The following is a 25,401-nucleotide window of genomic DNA, read 5'->3' as shown; positions in this document are numbered from 1 at the left end:
ATGATGATGATGATTATTATTATTATTGAGACAATATCTTGTTCAGTCACCCAGGCAGTGGTGTGATCTCAGCATACTGCAGTCTCAGCCTCGTGGGCTCAAGCGATCCTTCCACCTCAGCCTCCTGAGGTGGTGTGCACCACCACTGCTGGCTAATATTTGTAGTTTTTGTAGAGAGGGGGTTTCACCATGTCAGCCAGGCTGGTCTCAAACTCCTGGCCTCAAGTGATCCACCTGCCTTGGCCTCCCAAAATGCTGGGATTACAGGTGTGAGCCACCGCACCCAGCCCCTCCTGATTATTACAAAAGAAAAATGTATCAGGTAATTAGCAACATTAATTATAGAGAATGAATTAGTGTGTTTTCTGTTGTTTTCTGGTGTTCCTTTGCAAAATTCATGCACACTCCTAAACTGATAGGCTGCCTGTGTACCTTGCTCTATTTTTTCCTAAAGACATTTGAGGAAGGAAATATAATATTGATGGATAGAGTTCCTTATAACTTGGTATGCATAATGAAAACCTTGATTTTCACTGCCTGTGAACGTTATTACTATGGTCTGTTTGGTTAAAAAAAAGTGCTTATAATTGATGAACATTCTGACTTACTGATTTGAAGATTTAACAGTCAGAACTTGGTAGAATATAAATTTGGAATTATTTAGATTTGGTTTTTCTCCAGCCACTGCCTGCAGCAGACTTTATTCTTTAAGAATGTTTTGGAGCTTGTGATGAGTTCATCAGTGGTCTTGTGGGCTGACCCACAGCACAGTTCCTAGCTGTGGTGGACCGGCTCCTGCTTGGTCTTTCACCCGGTTGGGGCCCCCTGCAGGATGCTCCAACTGGTTGCCATTCCTGGTGTCACTGAACCTCAGGAAACTCCATCCACTGGGATGGGGGTGAAGGCTGCTTCTCCACAACTCTCTCCTTGCTCAAGGGGCGCAGGGCACACTGACAAGATGCTGTGGCGGTCCTCCACTCTCAGTGGTTGGTGGTTTTGGAGCTGCAGGGGAGAAAAGGTCATAATAGCTTTTCCTCACTTGTCTCAAGCTTCATGGCTGAGGCACTTATAATAAAAGGCAGAGAAAAGCATACAAATTTATTTAAGTTTTACATGACATGGGAACATTCAGAAAGGAAGACCCAAAGAAACAGGAAAACCTGTGTATTTTTATGCTAAATTTGGTGAAGAGTGGACAGTAATGTAACAGCGTGATTGGATCTGATGGTAACACACTAGGTAGTAAACTGGGGAACTTACCAGGGCCTGTTTGTTCAGATTATTCCTGTGTCTATGGATTTCATTCCTTTCTTGGCATAAGACAAGACCCCTTTGGAGTGGTTCTCATGACCTACTTCATGGGGAGGTCAGCTAGATTTTAGGGTCTGCTTCAGAGGAGAAGGGGGCGAAGGTAAGGTAAGAGTAACCTTGCTTCTGCTGTTTTCTTAAGTGCCAAGGTGCCGTACTTTGGGATAGTGTGTCTTGAACCTCATCAGAGACCCGTTAACTTCCTTTGAGTGCCAGGCAGAGGTAGGAGGGTGTGCCCTGCAAAGGCACAGGCTTCTTCTGGAGCTGGCCTCTGCTCACCACCTGATGATCTTCTCTGCATCACCCTCTCTCTCAGTTCTCTTGAAGGCAGGAGGTTATAGCGGGTATATTCAGTTGCCTTTTCATAAAACAGGCAGGAGTTGGTGTCTTACCACAGTTGTTTTCTCCTTAGAAGGTGAGATGTTGAGAACAGTTTTATCTCCAGGGTAGAGTACCTACATCTCGCCAGAAGAAAAGGAAGACTTCTTTGTTTGTTTGTTTGTTTTTGAGACGGAGTTTGGTTCTTGTTGCCCAGGCTGGAGTGCAATGGTGTGATCTTGGCTCACCGCAACCTCTGCCTCCCAGGTTCAAGTGGTTCTCCTGCCTCAGCCTCCCTAGTAGCTGGGATTACAGGCATATGCCACCACACCCAGCTAATTTTTTTTTTTTTTTTTTTTTTTTTTTTTTTTTTTTTGAGACGGAGTCTTGCTCAGTCGCTCAGGCTGCAGTGCAGTGGTGCGATCTCAGCTCGCCACTGCATCTGCCTCCCGGGTTCACGGCATTCTCCTGCCTCAGCCTCCCGAGTAGCTGGGACTATAGGGACCCACCACCATGCCCTTTTAATTTTTTGTATTTTTAGTAGAGACGGGGTTTCACTGTGTTAGCCAGGATGATCTCGATCTCCTGACCTCGTGATCCGCCCGCCTTGGCCTCCCAGAGTGCTGGGATTACATGCGTGAGCCACTGTGCCTGGCCTAATTTTGTGGTTTTAGTAGAGACGGGGTTTCTCCATGTTGGTCAGGCTGGTCTCAGCCTGACCTCAGGTGATCTGCCCACCTCGGCCCTCCCAAAGTGCTGGGATTACAGGTGTGAACCACCGTGCTGGTCGAGAGGAGGAAGACTTTTAACATACTGTTACATGGTTGGTTGTTTTTTATTTTTGTTTTATTTTATTTTGAGATAGTCTCACTCTGTCACCCAGGCTTGAGTGTAGTGGCCCGATCACAGCTCACAGCCTTAACTCCCTGGGCTCAAGCAATCCTCCCACCTCAGCCTTCTGAGTAGCTGGGACTATAGGGGCACACCACCATACCTGGCTAATTTGTGTGTGTGTGTGTGTGTAGAGACAGGGGTCTCACTATGTTGACAAGATGGGTCTCAAACTCCTGGGCTCAAATGGCCCTCATGCCTTGGCTTGCCAAAGTGCTAGGATTATAGGCATGAACCACTGTGCCTGGCCAGTTGTTTTTTATTTTTTATACTTTATTGACTAAAGGTCCCTGTTTTTTTGAGATGGAGTTTCGCTCTTGTTGCCCAGGCTGGAGTGCAATGGCGTGATCTTGGCTCACCGCAACCTCTGCCTCCCAGGTTCAAGCGATTCTCCTGCCTCAGGCTACCAAGTAGCTGGGATTACAGGCATGCACCACCATGCCCGGCTAATTTTGTAGTTTTAGTAGAGATGGGGTTTCTCCATGTTGGTCAGGCTGGTCTCGAACTCCCAACCTCAGGTGATCCGCTTGCTCGGCCTCCCAAAGTGTTAGGATTACAGGCGTGAGCCACCGCACCCAGCCAGATCCCTCATTTTTTATGTTCTAGTATTTATTTGGATTTATATGATTAGCAGTTTTTCTTTTCTATGTTTCTGTGTTCAGTTTTCTGAAGCAATATTTGTTGTCACTAGAGTTTAGTACTTTCTCAAGTTTTCTCATATGTAAATGAAGGTACTGTCTCCATCTTTAAAATAGAAACAGTATGAGAATTAAGTGAAATAATGATTACATAATAGGAGACTACCTGAGTACTTGACTTAGTAAATATTAGTTTGTTTTTCTCCTCTTTTTTTTTTGCTCTTGCTTTTTGTTAGATAACAGGAAAACTTGGCTGTTAATGTAATTTTTTTTTTTTTGAGACAGTCTTGCTCTGCCACCCAGGCTAGAGTGCAGTGGCTTGATGTCAGCTCACTGCAACCGCCACCTCCTGAGTTCAGGTGATTCTCCTGCCTCAGCCTCCCGACTAGCTGGGATTACAGGCATGTGCTACCAATTTTTGTCTTTTTAGTAGAGATGGGGTTTCACCATGTTGGTCAGTCTGGTCTCGAACTCCTGACCTCAGGCAGTATGCCTGCCTTTGGCCTCCCAAAGTGCTGGGATTATAGGCATGAGCCATCATGCCCAGCCTGTTAATTTAAAATTTAGAGGGGATAAAATCAAAGGTGTCAGAAGTTAGGGTGATATTTACTGTAAGCATTGGATTAGATTAATAGGCTAGCTTTGGGATTAAATTTTTTTTCTTTTTCTTTTTGAGACGGAGTCTCACTCTGTCACCCAGGCTGGAGTGCAGTGGCACGGTCTCAGCTCACTGCAAACTCCGCCTCCCGGGTTCATGCCATTCTCCTGCCTCAGCCTCCCGAGTAGCTGGGACTACAGGCGCCCACCACCGCACCGAGCTAATTTTTTGTATTTTCAATAGAGAGGGGGTTTCACCGTGGTCTCGATCTTCTGACTCGTGATCTGCCTCGGCCTCCCAAAGTGTTGGGATTACAGGTGTGAGCCACCATGCCCAGCCTAAAATTTTTTTTCTTAACATAAAATCCTTCAGAAAAGAGCTTTGGTTTTTTGTTTGTTTGTTTGTTTGTTTTTTAACTTAAAAGGAATTGAGGTAGAATTTACATGTAGTGAAATGCACAGATGTGCCGTGAGTTTGACAAATGTAGCTTGTTACCCCTACGGAAATAAAGAACATTCCCGTCAGTCCAGAAAGCTCCCTGTGCCCTTTCCCACACCCACCCCTGCTTCCTGCACCTGAGAGATCTGCATGTTGTAGAGCTTTGATAAGTAGGGTCATGTAGTGTGTACACTTACGGTTCTCGTCTTTACTCAGCATGAAGTCTGAGCAATTCAGTTGTGTTATCTCAGGTAGTAGGAGTGTGTTTCTTTTTATTGTTGAATAGTATTTTACTATATGGATATACCACAGTGTGTTTATCAATTTTTTTAATGGACATTTGGATTTAATCTACATTATTGCTTTTACAAATAAAGCTGCTATGGGCATTCTTGTAGAAGTCTTTTTGTGAACATGTTTGTTTCCATTTCGTTTGGGTAAATGCCTAGGAATAGAATTGCTGTATCAGGGCCGGGCGCGGTGGCTTGCGCCAGTAATCCCAGCACTTTGGGAGGCCGAGGCGGGCAGATCACGAGGTCAGGAGATCGAGACCATCCTTGCTAACACGGTGAAACCCCGTCTCTACTAAAAATACCAAAAATTAGCCAGGCGTGGTGGCGGGTGCCTGTAGTCCCAGCTACTTGGGAGGCTGAGGCAGGAGAATGGCGTGAACCCGGGAGGTGGAGCTTGCAGTGAGTGAGTCGAGATCGCTCCACTGCACTCCGACCTGGGCGACAGCAAGACTCCGTCTCAAAAAAAAAAAAAAAAGAATTGCTCTATCATAGGGGTGTCTGATATGCATCCAGATTGGAGAACCACAGCCAAGATAATCTTTAGATCTATCTGATTTTAGTCATTTTTATATATTGAAAGTGCTGGGGATATTATTAATATTTGCTTGCTATTAATCTCAGATAAGTTTTATATAGCTTTTTTTCTTAAAAATATTGAGATATTTAATAACATACATATAAGATTGTTGCATAGGTTTTACATTAGAGTAGTTTAATACTGCAAATCTGACCTCCATTTGGATAGCTCTTGTTTATGGGGACGGGATCAGTTTGAGTAGGTGAGATCTGTAGATGGTTGATTAGCTTCCTCCCTCTCTGGTCTTATTCAGCAGCCAGCAGGTATTAAATTTTTCACTTTCATTTATTTATGTATATATTTTTATGTTATTTTAATTATAATTTAGAAAATTTATTAAAATTTCAATAATTATAAATTCTCTTTAAAACAATTTTTTTCTTTTTAATCTCCTGAGTCAAGGTGAGGATTCATTTATTTTTTTTTTGGTATTTTTTTTTTTTTTGAGACGGAGTCTTGCTCTGTCGCCCGGGCTGGAGTGCAGTGGCCGGATCTCAGCTCTCTGCAAGCTCCCCCTCCCGGGTTTATGCCATTCTCCTGCCTCAGCCTCCCGTGTAGCTGGGACTACAGGTGCCCACCACCTCACCCAGCTAGTTTTTTGTATTTTTTAGTAGAGACGGGGTTTCACCGTGTTAGCCAGGATGGTCTCGATCTCCTGACCTCGTGATCCGCCCATCTTGGCCTCCCAAAGTGCTGGGATTACAGGCTTGAGCCACTGCGCCCGGTCAAGGATTCGTTTATTTTTTACTTTGCTGTTTTAATGGTACACTAATAAGTTAACCAAGTGAACAAAAGCCATAGGAGAAAGAAGAGCTAATTTATAGGCATGAAAATAAGCCCTGGATAATCTAGAAGCTTTAAGTTTGATACCTATTTGAAAATGATGTGTAAACATAAAGTTTGCTATTGTTTCTCTGAATTCAGATAATGGGATTTAATGAACCTCAAAATTAATGAAGTAGCAACGTAAGTATAACTAACAGGAGACATAAAATAATTATGTTTTATTGCTGCACAATGGTATAATGTGGGGTTTTCTTTTTTGCTAGAAGTTATTGATTGCCATATTAAGTAGTATGATCATATAATTTGTTATCCAACAAGACCCTTTTGAGAATGAAAACAGGCACTATTAATAGTCAATTCTGGAACAATAGGAATAAGCAGAACTGTTGTGTAAAACAGAAACCTCATATATGTTTGACACAAGTCTCAAGTAGCCCCTCCCTCTACAATGTAAACTTTTTAGCAAAATCTAAATTTAAGTGGTTTGGTTTTTCCTTTTTCCTTCTTCCTTCTAATTTGTTACAGGCATCATTTTTATCACAAAAGCAAGTTGTGATCATATTGATAATACTTTGTAGAATTAATTTGGTAAGATCTCATGGAATTAATTTTGTAAAATCTCAATTTTTAAGTATGCTTATTGCATTTTTTCTCACCATAGAGGTGAAATAAATTTGAATGTGGAAAAATAAATTCTTAATCATAAACAGTGTCTTATCAAGTACATTCATATTGTACTTTTGCTTTTTTTTTTTTTTTTTTTAGCACTTAGACATTAATATTTTAGGTATTGTTATTTTGATTGTCTTTTTGTTTTTTGCCTTCCAGACAAATTATGAAAACAGAATATATAGCCTGAAAGTAGAATGTGGACCTAAATACCCAGAAGCTCCTCCGTCAGTTAGATTTGTAACAAAAATTAATATGAATGGAATAAATAATTCCAGTGGGATGGTAAGTTAATATAGTCATATTGGTTTTATATAACATAATGTATAGAGTTATATGTTAATTATACATACACACAGCATAATATGTGTAAGATATTAATATGTAGTTAGGAGAAAGTTTTTAAAAGAGGACTTTTGTTAAGCCAGAAGTCTAAAGAAGGTTGCATTATGTTGTTTTTATTTTATTAATATAAATTAGGCCATCCTTAAAAACCTTAATGTGCTTGCCTGGAATAGATGTATGTGGTGGTTAAAACTTTTTTTTTCCTTTCTTTTTTTTTTTTCTGGAAACAGAGTCTCACTCTGTCGCCCAGGCTGGAGTACAATAGTGTGATCTCGGCTCACTGCAACATCCGCCTCCTGGGTTCAAGCGATTCTCCTGCCTCAGCCTCCCGAGTAGCTGGGATTACGGGCACCCACCATCATGCCCGGTTAATTTTTGTGTTTTTGTAGAAACGGGGTTTCACAGTGTTTGGCCAGGCTGGTCTCGAACTCCTGACCTTAGGTGATCCGCCTGCCTCGGCCTCCCAAAATGTTGGGATTACAGATGTGAGCCACTGTGCCCGGCCAAAAGTTTTCTTAGGGTTTTAATTGCCTTAGTAAGTCATATTTCAGTTGATCTTTATTTGGTAAAAAGATGACCATTATTGGGCGGGGCATGGTGCTCACTCCCGTAGAGATTGTGCCACTGCACTCCAGCCTGGGCGAAAGAGTGAAACGCCGTCAAAAATAAAGATGATCATTATTTCTCTTTGAATGTTACTTTTCTGAGGTTTAAGGTACACTTGGTGGGATTAAAAGGATGACTATTCATGAAAAGGATGAATATTCATAAAGGGTTTTTTTCTTTGAGGAGCAAGTGTATCTGTGTTGAAACAATCATGGCTGAGCATCATTGTCTGTTTATTTTTGGGTTTCACTCTGTCCCCCAGGCTGTAGTGCAGTGGTACTCCCCCACTTCCCCTGGCCTCAAGTGATTCTCCCACTTCAGCCTCCCAAGTACGTGAGACTACAAGGCACATGCCACCAAGCCCAGCTAATTTTTATATTTTTTGGTAGAGATGGGGTTTTGTCATGTTGGCTAGGCTGGACTCAAACTCCTGACCTCAAGTGATCCGCCCACCTTGGCCTCCCAAAGTGCTGGGATTACAGGCGTGAGCCACTGTGTCCAGCCTGTTGTCTCTTTAAACAAAATGACATGCCCTGCTTGACCCACACAAGTTAGTTAGTAGAAACAGCTGAATTTCCAATATGAGTAGATTGTTAAGTTCATGATAAGTCTTTGAAGCCTAGGCTCTCTTGGTGCCATGTTGAGAGCACACCACATACAAAATACATTTTAGGAAGCAAAATAACATATCATCATCATAAAATTAGTATCATCCATCTTAGGAAATAGGATCTCAGTATCCTTGATTTCTCATCCCATCCCTGTGTTTCCTCTCTCTACCAGTGTATTTTGTACTACAAATGTATCACATATGTACACAAATTCATCCTCCTCTCTTCTCTCCTTCTCTCTTTCCTTCTCATCTATTTACCATCTGTTAAAAACCACGAGTTTATACTAACAACTCCCACTAATTTTATTCTAAGACTATAGGGTTTGTTCTGTGATTCTTCCTTTCCATTTGAGAAACCTGGCTCCCATGCTCCCCAATGCATTTACTTATTTACTCAATTTCCCCTTCATATAACTGTATTTCTGGCAACAAGTTGAATCTTGGATTCACAGCCAGCTCCCTGCCCCTCATCCCCAACGTAATACGCAGGTCTGAGGCAGGGCCCCAGATTGGCTGGTGCGTCCAGCAGGGAGGCACCAGGCCAAATAAAGCATGACCCTGAGAAAGGAAGAAGGTGGGAAAAGGTCATTGGAAACCTTAGCCCTGCACCTGCTGGGCCATTAACACCCCCCACACCCCTCCCACTGCTCACCCCTGTGCCAACTCAGAGCTGGGACCTGACAGTCTCTCTAGCCCTCACAGTCCTCAGTTGATCAGTCTTTGTGATTTACTGGGAGCATTTAGTCCATTTACATTTAATATACATAATTACTTACATGTTCAGGTTTAAATAGATCATCTTAGTTGGTGGTTTCTATTTTTCTGCATGTTTCTTGCCTACTTTTGGAATGGTTGTTCTCAACTTCTTTCATTCTGTTTGTGTTCTTTCAGTGGTTATTCTAGAAATTATGTACACTTATCTATTTTTAAGAAATTTGATAGGAGCAGGATTATAAAGCATATGAGTACACAGAAAGGATATTATTTAGGGAATGTCCTGTGTGACGCACAGCATTGCCTTTATGAAGAAGATCTTTGTTAGATTTTGCTACTAGATGTATCTGTTTTTCTCCACTACTGGTTTGTTTTTACATTATAGTTGCTGTAAATTAAGTAACCAATGGTGTGTTCTACATTGTCATGGAAGCTAGGAAATTTAGATTAAATTTCAGACCTACCTCTAATAAGCTTATCTGATCTCTTGGGCTTTTGGTCCATTAGTTGATATTTTGCATCCCTCTCTACCTCCCTTCTCCCAACCCATTTATCATTAAGCCTTGTCAGTTTTATGTTCCAACTGTAACTCGATTTAGGTCTTGTTTTTCTGTTTACATTGCCACCAAGTGAATATTGGCCATCATTTATTTCCTGGACTCTTGCAACAACATCTCTGATTCTGCTTTTTAAAATCCCTTCCAATCTTTCCAAAGTTAGCAGCCAGAGGGATCCTCCTAAGAGACAAATTGTGTCATGTCATTTCTGCACTTCAGATTCCTTTAGGGGCATCAGCCTCAGCATGCTTGCTTCTTGCCATGGCTCACTGGGTGGGAATGCTCAAGGTGCACACTGGCTTGCATGCCTTTCGTTTGGTCTCAAGACCTTTGCACTTCTGCTCTTCCTCCTTCCTCCACAGTCTGGCTAACTCCTATGGGTCCTTCATTTCTCACTGTAAATTCCCCTTTCTTTTTTATTGAGACAGAGTCTTGCTCTGTCACTCAGGTTGGAGTGCAGTGGCACTGTCTTGCTCACTGCAACGTCCATCTCCTGGGTTTAAGTGATTCTCCTGCCTTAGCCTCCGAAGTAGCTGGGACTACAAGTGTGTGCCACAACACCTGGCTAATTTAATACAGATGGGGGTTTGCCATGTTGGCTAGGCTGTTCTCGGACTCCTGACCCGCGTTGGCCTCCGAAAGTGCTGGGATTACAGGCATGAGCCACCGCACCCAGCCTAAATTCCACTTTTTAACAGAACTCTTTATTGATGTTCCAACTTGAGTTATGTCCCTTCTATTGCTCTGTTATAGTCACTCTTATTCTTTTGTTGCACTTACTATAAATTTATTATTTTTTTGATTTTAAAAGAAATGTTTCTAATATAATAGAGGAAGTTTTAGAGAATGATAGAACCAGCATCTATGTGTCCTCCACCTAGCTTTGTCAAATGTTAACATTTGTCTTATTTGTAACAGATTTTTTTCTTTTTGTTTTGAGAGAGTCTCACTCTGTCTCCCAGGCTGGAGTGCAGTCACGCGATCTTGGCTCACTGCAACATCTGTCTCCTGGGTTCAAGCAATTCTTCTGCCTCAGCCTCCCAAGTAGCTGGGACCACAGGCATGTGCCACCACGCCCAGCTAATTTTTTTGTATTTTTAATAGAGATGCGGTTTCACCATATTGGTTAGGCTGGTCTCAAACTCTTGACCTCAAATGATCCACCCGCCTCGGCCTCCCAAAGTGCTGAGATTACAGGTGTGAGCCACCCTGCCCGCCCAGATTTTTTTCTTACTGGTACAAAGACTACATTATAAATAGAGTTAATTCTGTGTGTGGCTTTCTCTTGTTTCCCCTTCCTATTTTTTTTGAGATGGGGTTTTGCTCTTGTCGCTCGGGCTGGAGTGCAGTGGCACAATCTCAGCTCACTGCAACCTCTGCCTCCTGGGTTCAAGTGATTCTCCCGCCTCAGCCTCATAAGTAGCTGGGATTATAGGTGCCCGCCAACACGCCTGGCTAATTTTTGTATTTTTAGTAGAGATGGGGTTTCACCACGTTGGCCAGGCTGGTCTCGAACTCCTGACATCAGGTGATCTGCCTGCCTCGGCCTCCCAAAGTGCTGGGTGGGATTACAGGCGTGAGCCACTATGTCTAGCCAAGTTTAAAATTTTTAAATTAAAATGTTCTCCGTCAGATTGCTGTAAAACTTTCTAAATTCTTACTCTCAATTGCAATGTTTATCTTGTCAAGGACCAGTAGAATTCAGTTCGTGGCCTGCCCCTTTCCATGGACATACCTTGAGTAGCGCTATTCTCGGAATACATCTAGAAGTGTGCCGTGGCGTGGGGCTTTCTTCAGCTTGAATATTGCCAAGCTGCTCTCCGCAGGGCCAGGTCAATGTCAGCCCCACCAGTGGCGTATAACAGGACCCTGTGAATGTATATTCCCACCAACCCTTCTTACTGTCAATCTGGAATGGGGACTGGGAAAGAGAAAAATAAATACTGATTTTAATCATTATTGGAGTGTAGATGTGTGTATAGAGGGTTGTGGGTAGGGTGAATATATTGGACATCTGTTTTTCTCTTCCATTTACATCTAAGAGTTTGGATTATTACTTTTATAACTAGTAAATGGTACAGAATTTCACACTGGTGATTGTGCCAGGATAGTTTTATATATTTCGAGGCTAAGTATCTCATGAATTGTAGTTCACAGGCATTGATGGTGGGTGTCGCTTTAGTAATTTTAGTTTATATGTATTTAATACGACGAGGCAAAATTATTCCCTGTGGGTGGTTAGCATTCTGAAGTGTAAATTTCATTGTCTTATGCAGTGAGATCTCACATTTTGGAGGTCATTGTATGTTGTAGACTGATAAGATGCAGATTTTATTCTGACATGATATTTATTTTCTCATGCTCTTTACTGTGTCTTCTCTCTTCATCTTTTTTGTTTTTCTTTTCCTCCAGTGTTTTTTTTTTTTTTTCACCCTGTTGGTATTTCACAGGATTTGCAATCACTTATGTTTATTTAACTACCATTTACAGCTGGAAGTGTTTGTGTCTGCTTTAGAAATAGCTTGGTATTCTCTCTACTTATTTTTATAAACTGTTCAATTATGGAGTCTATTTAAAATAAGCTAATGAGGTTGCCACTCTTTAAAGTGAAAGTGTTAGAGGAAGCATTTTAAATGTACCTTACCACTGTAACATTTTTCTTACTCTTTTAGTTTCTTTTCTTTTCCTTTTTTTTTTTTTTTTTTTTTGAGACGGAGTTTCGCTCTTATTGCCCAGGGTAGAGTGCAGTAGTGCGATCTCAGCTCACTGCAACCTCTGCCTCCTGGGTTCAAGCGATTCTCCTGCCTCAGCCTCCCTAGGATCTGGGATTACAGGCACCCGCCACCATGCCCAGCTAATTTTTTGTATTTTTAGTAGAGACGGGGTTTCACTATGTTGGCCAGGCTGGTCTCTAACTCCTGATCTCAGGCGATCCACCCACCTCAGCCTCCCAAAGTGCTGGGATTACAAGTGTGAGCCACTGCACCTGGCGTTAGTTTCTAAAATAAATATCACTCAAATTATTTTTCTTTTCTACTTTCAAATACTTTCATGGTGATATAATTCACATACCATACCATACAATTCGCCCATTTAAAGTGTAAAATTCAAGGATTTTTAGTATCCACAACATTGTGGAATCACTGCCATGACCCAGGTTTGGAACATTTTTGTTCTTCCCAAAGCAAATCTGTGCCCTTCAGTTGTCATTTTCCATACCACCTCCCTCAACCCTAAACAACCATTAATCCACTTTCTGTCTTTATAGATTTGCCCATTCTGGATGTTTCATATAAATAGAATCATAAAGTATGTGTTCTTCGGTGACTTAACGTAATGTTTTCAAGATTTACCCACGTTTGTAGTGTGTATTGGTACTTTATTCCTTTTTATTGTTGAATAATATTCCATTGTATGGAGATCCCATTTTATTTATCCATTTATCTCCTGGTAGATATTTCTATTTTTCTACTTTTGGCTATTATGAATACTGTTGCTATGAATATTTGTGTACAAGTTTTTGAGTGGGCAAATATTTTCATTTCTTTTAGATATATATTTAGGAGTGGAATTGTTGGGTCATATGGTATCTATGTTTTAGTTTTTGAGGAACTGTCAAGAAAGGTTTTCTAAAGTGAATGGGCCATCTTACATTGCTACCACTAGTGTATGCAGGTTCCCAGCTTCTCCACATCCTTGCTAACCCCAAATAAAAAATCTACAACACAAACACAGAAATAAAAAGCAAGAAATTAAAACATAACAACATGAACAATCACTTTCAAAAAAAGGAAAACAACGAGGAAAGAGGGAAGGAAGACCACAGAACAACCAGAAAATAAATAACAAAATGGCAGAAGCAAGTCCTGACTTATCAAGGACTTTGTTACTATGTCTGATTCTAGCCATCCTGTTGGGTGTGAGGTGGTATTTCATTGTGGTTTTGATTTACAATTCTTGATAGCTGATGATGTTAAGCACCTTATATGTGCTTATTGGCCATTTGTATGTCTTTGGAGAAATATATATTCAGATTCTTTGCCCATTTTTTAAAAGTAGTTTAAAACAGCAAACATTCTCTCGGTTTCTGTGCATCAGGAATATGGGTGCAGTTTTCAGTAGGTCCTGTGGTTTGGGGTTTCACATAGGCTGCAATTCAGATGTCAGCCTGTGCTGCCATCTCATCTGAATGCTTAACTAAGAAAGGATCCAATTCCAAGCCCACTCATATGGTTGTAGGCATGATTTTGTTCCTTGTGGGTTTCTGGACTGAGGGCCTCAGTTTTTCTCAGGCTATTACCCAGAGACCGCCCTCAGTTCCTTGCCACATAGGCTTCTCCATAGGGTAGTTCACCACAAGGCAGGTGATGTCTGTCTGTGAGGCCAGTGAATGCAAGCAAGAGAGAGCAAGATGGAAGCCAGACTTTTTAAAAATCAGAGTCATACAAACACACACACACACACAAATTATAATAAAAGGGCAAGAGAAAATTTTGGAAGTAGGGGATAGGTTTATGATATAGATTGTGGTGATGGTTTTATGGATGTATACTTATCTCCAAGTTTATCCAGTAGTATACATTAATTATATACAACTCTTTGTACGTAAAACAATGAATAAAAAAAATATTAAGGCTGGTCGTGGTGGCTCACGCCTGTAATCCCAGCACTTTGGGAGGCAGAGGCCGGTGGGTCACGAGGTCAGGAGATTGAGACCATCCTGGTTAACATGGTGAAACCCCGTCTCTACTAAAAATACCAAAAATTAGCCGGGTGTGGTGGTGGGCACCTATAGTCCCAGCTACTCAGGAGGCTGAGGCAGGAGAATGGCCTGAACTCGGGAGGCAGAGCTTGCAGTGAGCTGAGATCTCACCACTGCACTCCAGCCTGGGCGACAGAGTGAGACTCCGTCTCAAAAACATTTAAAAAAAAAGAAAGGTGCAGTGGCTCATGCCTGTAATTCCAGCACTTTGGGAAGCCGAGGCAGGCATATTGCTTGAGCTCAGGAGCTCGAGACAAGCCGGGGCAACATGGTGAAAGCCCGTCTCTAAAAAAAAAAACTAAAATTAGCTGGGCATGGCGGCACATGCCTGTGGTCCCAGCTACTCAGGAGGATGAGATGGAAGGATGGCTTGAGCCCAGGAGGTCAAGGCTGCAGTAAGCGAAGATTGTGCCACTGCACTCCAGCTTGGGTAACAGAGTGAGACCATGTCTCAAAAATAAAAAGAAACAAGTCATAGATCTAGCCCATACTCAAGAGGAGAGATTACATAGGGCATGAATATCAGGAGTTGGGGATATTTGGGAGCTGTTTTAAAAGTTGCCTATCGCAGTCTGCGTTTGCCCATTTTTTTTTTTTTTTTTTGAGACAGTCTTACTCTGTAGCCCAAGCTGGAGTGCAGTGGTGCGATCTTGGCTCGCTGCAACCTCTGCCTCCGGGCTCAAGCAATTCTTGTGCCTCAGCATCCCGAGTAGCTGGGACTACAGGCGCTACTACTAATTTTTTGTATTTAGTAGAGATGAAGTTTCACCATGTCACCCAGAGCGGTCTCGAACTCTGGAGCTCAGGAGATCCACCTGCCTCAGTCTCCCAAAGTGCTGGGATTACGGGCATGAGCCACCGTGCCTGGCCTTTAGCCCACATTTTAATTGGGTTGTTTGGCCTTTATTATTTAGTTGTAAGAGTTCTCTATGTGCTATACAAAAATCCCTGATTGGATATATGATTAGTAAGTATTTTTTTCCCATTCTATTGATTTTTCTTTTTACTTGCATTTGTTAGCAGTGTAAGTTTTAAATTTTGATACGGTCATAATTTATCTACTTTTTCTTTTGTCAAATGTGCTTTGGATGTCATATCTGAGAGACCATTGTGAAATCCAACATCACAGAGATTTATTCCTATGTTTTCTTCTAATGTTTTATAGTTTTAAGTCCTAATTTGGGTCTGTGATCCATTTTGAGATATTTTTGGTGAATGGTATGAGTTAAGAGTTCAGTTTTATTCTTTTGCATGTGGATATCTAATTGTCCCAGTACCATTTGTTGAAAAGATTTTTCTTTTCCCCTTGAATTGTTTTGGCATCCTTGTCAATAATCAATTAACCATAAACATAAGGACTTATTTCTGGACTCTCAATTGTATTCCATTGATCTGTATATCCTTATGGGAGCACCCCTTTTTTTTTTTTTTTTTTGGAGACAGAGTTTCGCTTTTGTCACCCAGGCTGGAGTGCAGTGGAGCAATCTCAGCTCGTTGCAACCTCTGCCTCCTGGGTTCAAGTGATTCTCCTGCCTCAGCCTCCCGAGCAGCTGGGATTACAGGTGCCTGCCACCACACTCAGCTAATTTTTGTATTTTCAGTAGAGACAGGGTTTCACTATGTTGGCCAGGCTGGTCATGAACTCCTGACCTCAGATGATCTGCCTGCCTCAGCCTCCCAAAGTGCTGGGAGTATAGGCATGAGCCACCACGCCCCGCCTTTTTTTTTTTGAAACAGGGTCTCACTCTGTCATCCAGGCTGAAGTGCAATGGGGTGATCATGGCTCACTGCAGTCTTGATCTCCCTGGGCTTAAGCGATCCTCCCACCTCAGCCTCCTGAGTAGCTGGGAATACAGGTGTGCGCCACCACACCCGGCTAGTTTTTGTATTTTTACTAGAGATGGGGTTTCGCCATGTTGCCCAGGCTGGTCTCTAACTTCTGGGCTCAAGAGATCCACCCGCCTATCTCTCCCAAAGTGTCGGGATTACAGGTGTGAGCCCCTGCACCTGGCCTGCCTTTCTGGACTGCTGTAGCTTTGTAGTAAGTTTTTTTGTTTGTTTTTGAGACAGAGTCTTGCTGTGCCACCCAGGCTGTATTGCGGTGGCACAATCTTGGCTCACTGGAACCTCTGCCTCCTGGACTTAAGCACTTCTCATGCCTCAGCCTCCCAAGTAGCTGGGATCACAAGCATGCGCCACCACACCTGGCTAATTTTTTGTGTTTTCAGTGGAGACAGGGTTTCATCATGTTGGCCAGGCTGGTCTTGAACTCCCAGCCTCAAGCTGATATGCCTGCCTTGGCCTCCCAAAGTGCTGGGGTTACAGGAGTGAGCCACCACGCCTGGCCTGTAGTAAGTTTTGAAGTCATAATTTTGTTCTTCTTTTTTTAATATTGTTTTGGCTACTCTGGGTTTCTTGCATTTGCATATGAATTTTAAGATAAGCCTTCATTTCTGCAAGCAAGAAAAAAGCAGTTGAAATTTTAATAGGAGTTGTATTGAATCTCTAAATTAACTTGATGAATATTGTCATCTTCATAGTAATAAGTCTTCTGACCCATGTATATTTATTTAGCTCTTTAATTTCTATCAACTATATTTTACAGTTTTTAAAAATTATTTTCATTTATTTATTTTTTTGAGATGGAGTCTAGCTCTGTTGCCCAGGCTGGAGTGCAGTGGCGCAATCTTGGCTCACTGCAACCTCTGCCTTGTGGGCTCAAGCAATTCCTGTGCCTCAGCCTCCCAAGTAGCTGGGATCACAGGCATGTACCAGCTAATTTTTGTATTTTTAGTAGAGATGGGGGTTTTGCCATGTTGGCCAGGCTGGTCTCAAACTCCCGACCTCAGGCTATCTGCCTGCCTCGCCTTCCCAAAGTGCTGGGATTACAAGCATGAGCCACCGCACCCGACCTTTAAATTATTTCTATTTAATTTTTTTTTTCTCTTTTTTCTGGGGAGGGAGGGAAAGGGGGAGGTAGGAAGGAGGGAGGGGAGCTATTTTACAGTTTTCAGTGCACAGGTTTTGCACTTCTGTTAAATTTATACTTATGTTGTATGTTATTTTTTATTTCAGATTGTTGCAAGTGTAAATAAAAACTAATTTTTGTATATGGAACCTGTATCTTGTTGCCTTGATTAACTTGTTTATTAGCTCTAATAATTTCTTTAGTGGATTCCTTAGAATTGTCTATATACCAGATCATTTCTTTCATTTCTTCTGCAAATAGAGGTAGTTTTACTTCTTCTCTTTCTAATCAGGGTGCCTTTTATTTCACTTTCTTTCTTAATTGTCCTGGCTAGAACCTCTCCAGTACAATGTTGAAGTGATGAGAACGGGGCCAGGTGGTGGTAGCTCATGCCTATAATCCCAGCACTTTGTGAGGCCGAGGTGTGCAGATCCCTTGAGCCCAGCAGTTCAAGACCAGCCTGGCCAAGATGATGAAACCCTGTCTCTACTAAAAATACAAAAAATTAGCCGGGTGTGGTGGTGGGCACCTGTCTTCCTAGATACTTGGGAGGCTGAGGCAGGAGAATCGCTTGAACTGGGGAGGTGTGGGTTGCAGCGAGCCAAAGTAGCTGGGCCTGTGGTGGTGCGTGCCTGTAGTCCCGGCAACTTGGGAGGCTGAGGTGGGAGGATCACCTGAGCCCAGGGAGGTCGAGGCTGCAGTAAGCCACAATTGTGCCACTGCACTCTAGCCTGGGCAACGAGTGAGACCCTGTCTCAAAAAAAAAGAAAGAAAATATAAGAAGTGTTGAGAATGGACATCCTTGTCTTATTCCTCATCTTAGGAGGAAAACATTTGGCCTTTATTAAATATGATGCTAGCTCTAAGTTTTCTGTAGATTCCTGTTAGGTTGAGGGGTAATTTCCTTCTATTCCTAATTTATTGAGTATTTATATCATGAAAGGTTGTTGGATTTTGTCAAAGCTTTTTTGCATCCATTGAGATGATCATGGTTTTTGTTCTCTGTTCTGTTAATATGATATATTACTCTGATTTTTAAAATGCTGAATCTATCTTCTGTTTCTGGGATAGGTCCTACTTGTATATAATCTTTTTTTTTTTTTGGAGATGGAGTCTTGCTCTGTCGCCTAGGGTGGAGTGCAGTGGCATGATCTCAGCTCACTGCAATGTCCGCCTCCCAGGTGCAAGCAATTATCCCACCTCAGCCTCTCGAGTAGGTAGGACTACAGGCGCACACCACCACCCCCAGCTAATTTTTTGTATTTTAGTAGAGACGGGTTTCACCGTGTTGCCCAGGCTGATTTTGAACTCCTGAACTTAGGCAGTCTGCCCGCCTCGGCCTCCCAAAGTGCTAGGATTACAGGCGTGAGCCACTGCACCCAGCCTGTATATAGTCTTATATGTTGCTTGAGGTCAGCTGTAGATGACAGCTTATGGCCTTCTCAGCTCTTTCATAAGCCGGTGCATAGCCCTACACATGTGTGTGGTCTTCTGGATTCCCAGGCCTGTTTTGGGGCTTTTCAACACCTCTATAGACACCTCATTTCCCAGCTTGTCTGCTTAAGTATTTTGGTTACCTTCCGGTGTTTTTTTTTTCTAGACAGAGTCTCACTCTGTCGCCCAGGCTGGAGTGCAATGGCGCAGTCTTGGCTCACTGAAGCCTCCACCTCCCAGGTTGAAGTGATTCTCCTGCCTCAGCCTCCCAAGGAGCTGGGAGTACAGGCATGTGCCACCACACCCGGCTAATTTTTGTATTTTTAGTAGAGGCGGGGTTCCACTATCTATGTTGGCCACCCTGGTCTCAAACTTCTGACCTTGTGATCCACCCGCCTTGGCCTCCCAAAATGTTGGGATTACAGGTGTGAGCCACCACATCTGGCCCACCTTCCTGTTTGACTCAGCTTTTTTTGACAAATGCCCAACGTAGGAGGTGATTGAAGATAGGTGAGCTCTGAGGTCAGATAAAGGAAAGCTCTGTGAGTGGAGTTTTCCAGGGAACTGCAGGACAGGTCAAATGCTGACAGTTAACTGAATGGGCGTGCAAGGAGCTCCATCCCCATTCTGTTGCTCTTTCACAGAAGATTGATTTGGGTTGGGTGCGGTGGCTCATGCCTGTAATCCCAACACTTTGGGAGGCTGAGGCAGGTGGATCACTTGAGCTCAGGAGTTCGAGACCAGTCTGGGCAACATGGCGAAACCCCGTCTGTATGAAAAATAGAAAAATTAGCCAGGCGTGGTGGCGGGTGCCTGTAATCCCAGCTACTTGGGAGGCTGAGGCAGGAGAATTGCTTGAACCTGGGAGGCGGAAGTTGCAGTGAACTGGGATCATGTCACTGTACTCCAACCTGGGTGACAGAGTGAGACTCTCTCTCAAAAAAAAAAAAAAATAATTAGGAATAGTTCATAGAATACATTGGAAAGAAAAATCTGAAAGCAGAGATCAGCTTAGTAGCTTTCGTCTAAATCTCAGTGTGAGATAATTCCCCAGATTTTGGGTAGTGGCATTGGAAATGGAGAGGAACTTTTTGACCTTACTCCATTAAGAAGGAATTGGTAAATTTATTTACAAAGTAGTTATTTAATATAACATTTATTTCTGATGACCAAAGTTCACTATATGTTTTATATCTTTATATTTTCCCAAGATATTACACTAATTATGATAAAATATACTAATTATGGTATTAGTAATTTCATAGTGTATGTTTTGTGAAAATAGAGGCAAGCTATGAATTTTCAAAATCATTCTTATTAAAATACACTTAACAAATTGATGCCATAGTACTTTAAACTTGCTAGTTAACTGTACTCTTTCCTCCCCTTTCAGGTGGATGCCCGGAGCATACCAGTGTTAGCAAAATGGCAAAATTCATATAGCATTAAAGTTGTACTTCAAGAGCTAAGACGTCTAATGATGTCCAAAGAAAATATGAAGCTTCCACAGCCACCAGAAGGACAAACATACAACAATTAATTTTAGTGGATCTCAAACTTGTCTTAAATCAACAACCTTCTACTCATGTTAATGTCTTGATTAAATATCACAATGAAAAATACCCACACATTAAGTAAAAGAATTCCAGCTGGTAAACATGACCTGGACATTTGTAAGAATATATTTAATACATGTACACCCATTATGTTTTCAGGTAACAGGAGGAAAAATGCAGCACAATTTTTTTTCTCTTGTTAAGGCACTGTCATTTAAACATAAACCTGGAGTACTCAAAGTAGAATTCAGGTTTACAAGATGAAAGCGTGTGGAGAAGTGTCAGATGGCAGTGGAAGCATGTGTGTTTCTAAAAAGTGAAAATCTCAAGAAAGAAAACAGAAATGGCATGCTTTACCCATCTTGCTTAGTGAAAGAGAGCTGCAGTTGAAATTGTTTAAAAAGTAGCAGGTACAACGAATATTGTCACAGATGTGTTAATTTTTGAAGCGGTGTGGGTGCTGACTACTAGTAGTATCAAAAATATGTTCAGGATTGTTTTGATACCTGTATTTATAATAAAAAATGTTGGGGGAAGTTGATGAATTTCTGTTAAAAGCTGTTCTTGTGTGTTACATGTAACAGACATGGTAAATATTTGTTTACAGTCTTTGTTTAACCATGCATTTAAGTTTAAGTGAAGTCAACAAAACGGAAATAGGTGTATGGATATGTGATTTGGAGATTAAAGTTAGTCTTAAAATGTAAATAAAATGTGGAACGTGTCCTCAGAGACTGTGCCATTTCTATTATGTTGATGTAGTATATGTACAGTACCATGCTAGGGAAGCAAAAATTGGAATTATGTAGCTTTTCCTGTATACACACTTTTATTTACCCTATTTTGTGTACTTCTTGTGAATTATAATGTGCAGACTATTTCAGAAAAGAAATTACCTAGTTTAATTTCTTCTTTGGACAAGGAGGAGTCCTAGGTATTGTATTTTGAGTTTGATTTCACCAGAAATAATATTATTAAAAAGATCTTTGCAGTCTAGCAATTCTTTTAGGATTATAGGTTGCAAATTATCCAAATACATATCCGATTTTTAAAATTATAACATCTTTTTTAGTTGTTTTTCTGTGAAGCTTTTGGTTAATAAATAGGGTGAACTAATTGGAGACTTTTATCTTCCAGTTAGGGCTTTTAATACTAACAAGGATAACTTTATTCATTCCACTGTTCTCTACTCTGACAAATATGAACTCTGAAGTTGAAAATTCATTTATGTTCTGCTTTTACCAAAGTGACATGAGGCGTTAGGTCACTATTTCACTTCAAAGTACTGGATACAAAGCTTTGTTGAAAATGCTGTTTGATGAATTCACTGAAGAATATAGAAAAGTGGTCAGGTAAAGTCTCCTTTTATTTTGTCAAGCTTAATAATTTGTCTCATACTTTACCCCGGTATATATAGGCAAACCAAAACCTTATCAAATATTAAATTAGATGTTCAAAGTTTGCTTATAAAGTAAAGTATTGGCCATGTGGTGACTCATGCCTCTAATGCCAGCACTTTGGGAGGCTGAGACAGGCAGATCACTTGAGGTCAGGAGCTTGAGACCAGCCTGGCCAACATGATGGAACCCCGTCTCCACTAAAAATACAAAAAATTAGCCAGGTGTGGTGGCGGGCACTTGTAGTCCTAGCTACTCGGGAGGCTGGGCAGGAGAATTGCTTGAACCTGGCAGACAGAGGTTGCAGTGAGCCGAGATCACACCACTTCTCCAGCCTAGGCAACAGAGCAAGACTCCGTCTCAAAAAAATATATATTAATAATTGACCTTGGCTGTATATTAAAATAGTTACTTTTATAGTAGGGCACATTTCTCAAACATGCCCTGAAAGGCTTTTATCAAGCTCATATAAAGTTAAAGCTTTGAGCTACCTTTTCTTGGCCAATAGTACATTAAAGTCACTGAGTTTATGTAAACATTAATTTCAACATGGCTGTTCCATTTTATTTACCAAAAATACTTAAAATGCTTTAAGATGATACATAGAGAACATACACATACATACAAATTAGTGCATGTATAATTTGTTAAATTTGAAATGAACTATTACCTTGAAATATAGTCTTTAAAAATTTTTAATGGTTAAAGAAGATTAAATTGAATGAACTGACACTGTAGTCTAATGGTAACTGATAATCTGAATCCATCTCTCTGATAACCTCCTTTCCATTTCGAAAATGTGTCTTATTATACATGGAAGCTAGTAACTACTTGAATGCTGTCGGCAGGATGAGGGTCTGGGTACCTCAGTCTCTTGTCCTCTTTCCTTCCCCCAAATCTATGATTGTGAAGTTGCCAACCCCCGCCCCCTTCTCCTGCCAAGTACATGTTGTCAGAGTCAGCCCTATAATGTTCATTTCCCCTCTTGGTTGTGAGATTATGGATCTCTGCAGACATTTGCATGCCATTTAACCCATTTCTAAAGCTGAATCCATTTTGCATGTCACAATCAAGATGTATTTGGCAATCTAAGACACACTGGGAGACTGTAAGAGGAATTAATATAGAAAAGCTCTTAATTATAGTAACATTTGGAAGAAATTTTTCCTTTGTTTTGTAAAGTGGCTAAGGTTGTAGGAGTGTGTGGTATTACCTTTTAAATGAACTGTAAAATTGCCTTAGAAATTTGTTTAAAAGGCTAGCAAGTGAGACCCTTGAGGGTGATCATATATTAATAAAGATTACCAAAAGAAACGTCTTGTCCTGTTAGGTCAGTGTTATGATTTGATGGTTTTAATTACTTAACCAATTTTAAGAATTGATAATTTTAAAAAATATTTTTTCTAGCATTCTAGAGTAATGTCTTTTGTTGTGGATTTATGTGTAACTACAGGATTTTGGAACATATTTTGAAGGATAGTCAACGGTATTTAGTCTTGGATATAAAAATAGAGAAAATTTATAGTTTTATGTTATTAAAATAATTTATCACACTTAGTGATTTGAGGTTTTCGCAGAGTAGATTTGTTTGACTCATGGTTTATTAGTCTGGATTACTTAAGAACAATATGTTGATTTTAATGTTAATCCCCACTAAATATATAATATTGATAAATACATGTGAAATTAATATTGTTTTGAAAATGTAGAGGACACAGCTGGGAATTATGAATGCTTTTTTCTTAATAGGTTTGGTGTGTGTGGCTTAGGTTCTGCTGATGCATCATGGAAAGACAGCAGTGAACTGTAGCCTGCCATCAAAACTGTATCAACTCTTTTAATGAGCATGTGACTGTATTAGGTACATTTTGAGGAATATAAGTATTGATGATAAAGTCTAATATGCATAATAGGATTTTGGAGGCATTTCAGGAATTTTCCTTTTATAGTATGCTTTTTAGGCATCTGTATGTGTAATGTCATGGTATCATTTATTGCTGGGATGGATTGAAAGGCACTGCTTTTACTTTTCTGATAAGTATCAAAATAATTTTCTAGTACCAACTTGACTGGCTTTTAATTATTGTCACGCACACACAAAATTCAACTCAAGGTTTGGGAAAAGTGTATTTTTTTCTATACAAGATAAAAGTGTCATAAAAAGGAATGGATGAATTGTTGATAGGAACATTAGCAGTTAATTTTTACCTGATACTGAGTTTACTGCATAGGAAGGAATACCTCTTAAATAATATGCCTTATAGAATGATGAAATCTTACCATAGTTCGTACTTAAAATGTTTATTTAAAAAGTATTGTGGAGTGTTGAAAATAAAGATACATAATAAGTATTTTCTGAAGAGAAAATTAATGAAGGTATTTAATGATATAGGAAATAAGTGACAAGTTAAAGTCCATTTTGTTGCAATAAAGGAGTTGTGCAAACTCAAGGAGTGAGTTACATGACTGAAAAAAATCATTGGATACGAGGAAGTTACTGTGGTGTTTATATCCTTAGTAGGATCTTTTCATCTAAAAAATTCCTAAGAATCTGCTCCATCTCATGTTTAAAATTAAATTTTTTTTTATTTGTTTTTAGAGACAGGGTCTCGCTCTGTCACCCAGGCTGGAGTGCGTTAGTGCAATCATGATTTACTTTAGCCTTGATACCCTAGGCTCCAGTGGTCCTCCCGCCTCCCGCCTCAGCTTCCTTAGTAGCTGGGACTACATACAGGTGCACACCACCATGTCTGGGTTTTGTTGTTGTTGTTGTTGTTGTTTTTGTTTTTGGTAGAGACAGGATCTCACTATGTTGTATAGGCTGGTCTGAAACTCTTGGCCTCAAGTGATCTTCCTGCCTTAGCCTTCCAAATGCTGGGATTACAGGCATGAGCCACCACCCCTGGCTGGCATCTCATATTTCTGTGTAGTCTATACAACCATCTCAAAGTTTTTGTTTCAGGTTAATTTGTGAAATAAATGATAAAGGCTGATAGATCTTGTTTTCTTATGAAGATTCCAGGGATTATCCTTTCTCCAGTGTTTAACTGACCAAATGCCATATAAGTGTTGTGCAGTGATCCATTTGTTGCCAAATATATAGACTCAATGTGTGAATTCTTTTATCTTGTCCTCGTCAGTAGTGAGCAGCTACTTTATCTAGAAATTTTGGCAGTTAAAAGATTATACAAAACCAGAGTTGTTGTTATTAGTTGGCACTAAGAAACCAATAGTCAAAAGAAACCTGTGGTAAATAGAAAAGCAAATTGTTGACCTTATCTGTAGTGAATACTTTGCATTGCTTGTTCAGTACAGTAGTTGAGTAATGAAAGAAAAACACTGTTCAAAGATTACAAGGAGGCTTTTTTTTTTTTGGTTTTGTTTTTTAAACAAGCAGTCCTCCTGCCTGCCTCAGCCTCCCGAGCAGCTAAACCACAGGCACACACCACCACACTCGGCTAATTTTTAAAAATTTTTTTGTAGCGGCGGTCTCGCTATGTTGTCCAGACTGGTGTCAAACTCCTGGCCTCGAGCCATGCTCCCAAAGTGCTGGGATTGCAGGCATGAGTTACCTTGCCCAGCTCAGTTTTTTTCCCCCCTTTTAATAATAGATTACAAGGTAATATCAAAAATTCACATTATCATGAAATGAGATTTTAACAGGACATCCTCATATTAAAATGTAGTAAAATTAGTTTTAATACTGAATATCCTGTTTTTTCATTTAAAGACTTTCATTCATTTATAATTAATAAACATGATACTTGCAAATGCTTTATTACATTTGATAGCCTTTGAGGCTTATCAGCCTTTAACTTGAACAGATTTTTTCCACAGTTGATAATTGATAAAGATAAAGATATTGTTTCATTCCTTATCAAGCCACATTAGCCACTTAAGTAATGGTGCTCAAATGTTCTGATTCCATCCATT

At 40.6% G+C, this 25,401-nt stretch overlaps 1 protein-coding gene across 4 annotated transcripts in view; it reads left to right on the top strand.

Moving 5' to 3' along the window:
- LOC105495690 (ubiquitin conjugating enzyme E2 V2) overlaps positions 1–20,803 on the top strand; it is a 55,679-nt gene extending 34,876 nt beyond the window's left edge. For all 4 annotated transcript variants that reach the window (XM_071068285.1, XM_071068284.1, XM_071068286.1 and 1 more), the window contains 2 exons: positions 6,676–6,801; positions 19,909–20,803. In XM_071068285.1, the coding sequence (XP_070924386.1) occupies positions 6,676–6,801; positions 19,909–20,055 (273 nt within the window). In that variant the 3' untranslated portion in view covers positions 20,056–20,803. The remainder of the gene's footprint in view (positions 1–6,675; positions 6,802–19,908) is intronic.
- Positions 20,804–25,401: the final 4,598 nt, after the last annotated feature.

This window comes from Macaca nemestrina, chromosome 8 (genome assembly GCF_043159975.1).
Source record: "Macaca nemestrina isolate mMacNem1 chromosome 8, mMacNem.hap1, whole genome shotgun sequence".
NCBI classification, from domain to species: domain Eukaryota; kingdom Metazoa; phylum Chordata; class Mammalia; order Primates; family Cercopithecidae; genus Macaca; species Macaca nemestrina.
The sequence above is the reverse complement of the archived record's forward strand: the minus strand, read 5'-3'. Positions and strand labels throughout refer to the sequence as shown.